Raw genomic sequence first — 6,225 nt, 5'->3', positions numbered from 1 at the left:
ATAAGTTTGATTAAATTTGTTTTTTAAAAAACTTTTATATAAGGATATTCATCTCTCCATGTATTTGTTTTTTAAAAAGCAATGACCCCAATAGGTAGGAAGATGTCAGAGAATGTGATGATACCCAAATCATGAGGCTTTTCAAGCAGAAGCACCAAGTGAAGCCTTTTCATCTGGCACTTCTTGGAGTCAAGCTTCATTCCACTATCTTCCTTCCTATACAAAAAGGGAAAAGTGAAACCCTCTTAAGATGGTAGTCCTGGGGACCTCCTTGGATTCTGGATGATCAGCAATGATATCAAACATCTTCTGCTTTCCCCTGCAGAGAAGGAGAGCAATTTGCTCTTAGTTGGTTCTTCTACAGCAGGGGTAGGCAACCTGCAGCCCGCGGGCCAGATGCGGCCCGGCGAGGCCTTGGGACCGGCCCCAGCCCGGTCCTGCCGCCGATTGCTGCTGGGGCCTTTGGGGGGCAATTGTCTATAGAAGCCTCAGAAACATGCATTTACATTAACATTTTTTTAAAAATCAGCAATTTTTTTCGCGTGTCCTCCATTTTTTTTAAAAAAAGTGTCTTCCATTTGAAAATTTTGTCCTACATTTGTCCTGGTTTATTTATATATTTAATTTTTTTTAAAAAATTATTTATTTATTTTTTGGCTTCGGCCCCCCAGTTGTCTGAGGGACAGCAACCCGGCCCCCGGCTCAAAAAGATTGCCTACCCCTGTTCTACAGGATGTCTGGGTTCTGAACTGAGACTCAGTTGGCCCCTGCCAAGTGCCAGTTGACAACTGGACTGAGTTCCTGCTATGTCCGAACACAAAAGCAGGGCTCCCTTTGCACAATAATTCCCTATGACTGGAGACACCAGGAATATCTCTTACTTTCTTGGGGAAAGAAAAAGGTTTCAGAGTCACTGATGGTAGGTTGGAAGCCTATCCCATGGTGTTTGTCTCCTCTACTTTTTGGCTAATAAAAGACAAACGACAATTTCACAAAAAAGATGTTTTCCTCTTAAGCCTTGAAGAACAACAAACTTAGTGCAGAAAGAACAGCCAGAGTATCCATTATCAGTTCTTTTAGACTTAACTCAAAAGTAAATGTTTTCATTCTTAGGACAGCATGTGTGAAGATTTATTTAGCCTCACAACTAAACAGTTTTCACTCAGATCTCTCCAAAACATCTCTGAATGTCTAAAACCTTATAATCTCAAAAGGGACAGAAATATGTAGAATGTTTATTTACTAGTGCATTTTTTGTGGCAGATATACAACCAAAATGATATCCCCTTCATGTCCTCCCCTTACTACAAAATATGCCAGTATATGTTCTCCTAGTGTGATCTGATATATCTGAAAACAAGTTTAGTTACTTTGGCCTTACAGATCAACTTGGACCATGACATAGATTCAGGTATCTCAGTGACCGCTTCCTGCATTAACTGGATGCTATAAAACACAATCACTATAGCACTTTAAAGCTAATGAGCTAAGTGACATGTTAGTGCCAACTTAAGCAGACTGACTGAAATGAATGGGTCTTGTTAGTCAGCATTTATATAAATCCTATTTATTTCAATGGGTCTACTCTAGTGTAGGCTAAAACTGGATTTAATCTATGTAGAGAGATCTTGTTGCACTTTTGAAACTAAATGAAAGAAAGCAGTTGGCAGTGTGAGCTTTTGTAGACTTAAATCTATTTCCTCAGATGCATTTGGATTTAATCTAAAATGTAATTATATAACATTTCATGGGCATCTTAGCTATGCCTGATTCAGTACATGTTTTTTCAATCTCTCAGGGGGAACAGAAAGTATATCTTTCACAAGGGAAGTCTACGATGTGGTGATACCTTTATTAGGTCAACCATGCTAGTTGCTCAAGTTCCGTTTTCTTCATCAGGCAACTATGATTTTAAAAGCATGCAGAAGGAAAGTGATGGTGTAAACTTCTGCTATTTACATTTTTGAGATGTTGTTGAGTAAGGGTCTGTAAACAGAAAGTTAGGAACCACCATCAACACACTGGTTATGAGCTGACTGGGGACAAAAACAGTAAAAAAGTTTTGCTTCTCCACCTGAAGATACAGAGTGCATACTCACACCAAACTGTGTCTGCCTCTGAGAATTTCGCAGGCACTTTCCATCTCCTTAAGTATTTGTTATCTTTGCCTCATGAAGATGCCTAAAACTTTAAAAAATGAGGGTGCTTTGCATCTTGTGTCTGGCCTTATAAAGGTAACCACACAGTATGGATTGTATTTTATGGTTAACATAGCTACTCTTTCTATTTATTTCACCAAAAAATTTGGCCACAGGAAAAACTCAAATCCACGAATACTGTGCCACTGGGCCCTAGCATTTACTTAACAGTACTCTCAAAGACAATATAAATATATAATATTCACTTAAACTGATAAAATACAAAAGGTAGCTACTATCTCTGGTATTAGTCAAACTTCATAATTAACATGTCACCAGATTTAAGATTCATGCAATTATCAAGTTTTCAGTTTAGCCTGGTCCTATTATGCATAAAGTCTCAGATAACTTGACTTCTCCTATTATTTCTGTATCTGTGTTACAGTATTAACCTTTTACCATGAAAAACACATTTTGACTTGTGAAGGATGGCTGTTACTTAAATCTCATTAAAAAACAAGCAAAAATTAGAAGGATTTTATTTATTTTTTCTTTACAAAGTACAACCCTCTAAACAGCTCAGCACTGAACAGCCCCATTAAGATTGTTTTGCACTTTCAATTAAGCTTACAGAAAAAGGTGAATGCAAACAACCAGAATTCCGTAACTTTCTAAAATGATAAGCACCATCAGATCTTTTTCACCACAACTCTTCCTCAAAGATTTACACAAATATTGCTCCACCCACGCCACCCTCCCAACAACCTTATTAAGACTGGAATAAAAAATGAGTCAGGGCTGATTGGAGGGCAGTTAACACCACCATCACCAATTTGTTACTGCAGTACTGGGTTTTAGAGGGCTTATGTTCTTGTTCTTCTTCCTCAGGCACATTCCCTACAGTCACAAGGCCACTGTCAAACTCAAAAGAAGAGTTACCACAAAACCAAGGTCACATTTCCTCACTGTTGTAACAAAAGCAATTACCCACCCTAAGGCATAGTAAGGGAAAGGCTGTGGGCAGAGGCAAGAAATGAAGACTGCACGCCAGATGGCTGGACTCAATCAGGGATATCATGGGCATGAATTTGCAGGACCTGGTCAGAGCAGGGGAGGACAGGGAGTCTTCGAGATCTCTCATTTACAGGGAGGCCATGCGTTGAGGTACACAGCTAACAACAAATCATTCCACCTCATTTCTTCCTCCTCTTGCTGGTGCTGCTTCCAGGCCTCCCTTGGCCTCTCCTCCGGATCAAGCCTGAAACACCCCTTGAAGCCAAGATGATCAAACTGAGGCTGTCGTACTTCGGCCACATTGTGAGGAGGCACGCCTGATTAGAAATGACAATAATGCTGGAAAAGGTGGATGGTAGAAGAAAGAGAGGAAGGCCACACGCATGTCAGATGGCTTGACTCAATTGCATGGGCATAAATTTGCAGAGCAGTTGAGGGCGGGGGGGGGGGGGGAAGGGGAGCATCTTGGAGATGCCTCATCTGCAGGGTCAGCGTCAACTCAAGTGCAGTTAATAACAACAAGTCTTAATTTACTCTTCCAAAGCAACAATAACAATGAGAAGCTCCCTGCGGCTACATCCACACTGGAGAAATTACCTAGGTTGGCACTGCTTTAACTCTTTTCTGGTTCAAGGCTATGGAATTCAGGGAGTTGGAGTTTGTTGTGGGGCCCAGAGTACAGCGGAGCTCTGTTCTGGGGCCCACAACAAACTCCAACTCCCAGAATTCCATAGCCTTGAGCCAGGATGCTGAAAAACAGTCCCAAACTGGGTTATTCCTCCAGTGTGGATGCAGCATGCGTAGGGAAAAGCTGGGGAGAGGTGCTGCCATTTCCCCCTCGGCCTTTGCACTCCTAGGGTGGCGGGAAGGGGGCTCATTTCTTCCTCCTCTTGCCACCTCCACCAGTGTTTCCAGGCCTCCCTTGGCCTCCTTTTCGGGACGCTGCTCCTCCTTTCCTCCCTTTGGCTCCTCCGGGCCTCTGCTGCTGCCGTCGGCCCCTCTTCCCTCTCTGGCCACGCTTCTTCCCCTTGGCCCTTGCTCCAGCCTCGGCCTCTTCCTCCCGGAGCTGCTTGTTGACGGCGCGGGTGAGGTCCAGGGGCGGCTTCTTGCTCCCTAGGCTCCGGGCCAGCTCCAGCTGCCGAATCTTCTCCCCTTCGAGGTCTCCCACCAGGGGAGCAAAGCGCCGCTTCTGCTTCTTCTCCCTGACGGTGCTGATGGGGGGCTCCTTGGGCAAGCGGGGCTGGAAGCGCCCCCTGGAGGCGGTGGAGAGGCGGGCCAGGGAGGTGACGCGGCCCAGCTCTGCCCGGTCTTGGTGTCCCATCGGGTGAAGCTCCGCTCCCGGCCTTGCGACGCGACTGTTACGACTGCTAGGACCGTTTCCGGAGCTGTTGGCGCTGCTGCTGCCGAGGCTCCTCTGGGCGCGCGCAAGGTTGCGGAGCCTGTTGAACTCGTTGCGGGCCACGCGCTCCCGCTTCTCCTCCTTCCTGCGGGCGAACTGGTCCTGCATCGGGTCGGCCGAGGCGGGGACCTCGAGGAGCCACTGGGGCCGCTTGGGGTCGTTGTCGCCGCCGGCCCTCTTGTACCCCCATCGCCTGCGCCACTCCTTGGCCCCCTCGTCCCACACCAGGGAGCCCCCGCGCTTCTTCCTGGTGGGGCGGATGCCCTTGAGGCGGGCGAACTGCTCCCAGCGGGTGGGCGGCCGGGGCTTGGGCAGGGGCTTCTCCCTGGGCAGCTTGGTCGAAGGCTCCGGCAACCGAGCCACCACTGGGCCCGCCCCGGCCTCGGCCCGCTCCGAGGGAAGCGCCCACAGCTGGGCCACCAGCAGCTGCGCGTTGTCGCGGGCCAAGGAGCGGAGGAGCGACTCCCTCTCCTTCTCCCTCTCCTCCTTCAGGGCTCCTTCTCGGGCCAGGCCTCGCGGAGCAGGGTTCCTATCCACCGCCAGCAGGTTGCCCTCGTCGAACTCCAGCTCCAGCTCCTTCTGCACCGAAACGCTGCGAGGGAGGGCCGCCGCCTCCGCCGCCTCGGCCCGGGCCAGGAGCTCCTCCACCGGCACGGCCGCCGCCATGTTAGCACACGTGCGGGACACTGCGCCTCACTGCTTCCGGCGCAAACAGATATATACTTCCGGCGCAGAAGCATAGAACTTCCGGATGTGGCTGTTCAGTCTTTCTTACCATAGAGAGAAAGGGGAATAGAAACTACGTTTCCCAGCATGCACCGCTCTCCTCTCCTCAGGCTGCGTCCGCGGAGCGTCGACTGGCCGAGGAGTGACGTCATCCACTTCGCTCTTTCCTTCCACAAAGAGAAGGGGGTTCTCAGTAGAAACTACGTTTCCCAGCATGCACCGCGCTCTCCTCAGGCTGCGTTCGCATAGCGTCGCCGGCTGAGGCGTGACGTCATCCTGGATGGGCGGGGCGGATTGTTGTTAACTGCCTTCCTGGCCTTGGCTCTTGCATTCGGTGCGCATGAGGCGTCTCCAAGAGCCTCTGTGCTCAAGGGCTCTGCATTTTCCCTCTCCTTTTGCTGCCTTCCTCCTTTCCTAGGATCATTGCCATTTTTAATTACACTCATCCCTCCATATTTGCGGATTTGAAATTGGCGGATTTGATTATTCATGGATTTTTTATTAATATGTCCTCTCTAGGAGTATCTTGGTCCTCCAGCGCAACTCTATGGTCAACTTTAACTAAAAGTCACACCTAGAGATTCCTAGAGAGATCTGTAGCCCCTCCAGTGCAGCTCTATGGTCAGTGTCTGTTGGATGTTGACCACAGAGTTGCACCGGAGGACCTAGAGATTCCTAGAGAGGTGTCTCTCAGGTGAAAACGTGGCGCTTTTGTTATTTGCGGTTTTCCCATCTTCACGGGGGCCTTGTGCCCCGAATCTTAGTGAATATGGAGGGACAAGTGTATTCTTTTTTGACATGGCCAAAGTACAAGAGCCTCAGGCTTGGCTCCCACAGTCTTGCAGAGTCAGGACTGTCGCTTTCTTGACTGAGTCTATCCATCTGGAATATGGTCTTCCTCTTTTCCTGCTCCCTTCTTAACTAGCATTTTTACCTTTTCTAGTCAGT

The 6,225-nt window shown here is 48.2% G+C and overlaps 1 protein-coding gene across 1 annotated transcript; it reads right to left on the bottom strand.

Annotated features, from left to right (window-relative positions):
* Positions 1 to 2,470: 2,470 nt before the first annotated feature.
* LOC149317382 (ribosome biogenesis regulatory protein homolog) lies at positions 2,471 to 5,232 on the bottom strand. The gene has a single exon (XM_089517385.1). The coding sequence runs from the start codon at positions 5,215 to 5,217 to the stop codon at positions 4,027 to 4,029; it is 1,191 nt and encodes a 396-aa protein (XP_089373511.1). The 5' UTR covers positions 5,218 to 5,232; the 3' UTR covers positions 2,471 to 4,026.
* Positions 5,233 to 6,225: the final 993 nt, after the last annotated feature.

Source organism: Sceloporus occidentalis, unplaced genomic scaffold (genome assembly GCF_023333645.1).
Source record: "Sceloporus occidentalis isolate IW3139 unplaced genomic scaffold, rSceOcc1.0.p SCAF_3, whole genome shotgun sequence".
Classification (NCBI taxonomy): Eukaryota; Metazoa; Chordata; class Lepidosauria; order Squamata; family Phrynosomatidae; genus Sceloporus; species Sceloporus occidentalis.
The sequence above is the reverse complement of the archived record's forward strand: the minus strand, read 5'-3'. Positions and strand labels throughout refer to the sequence as shown.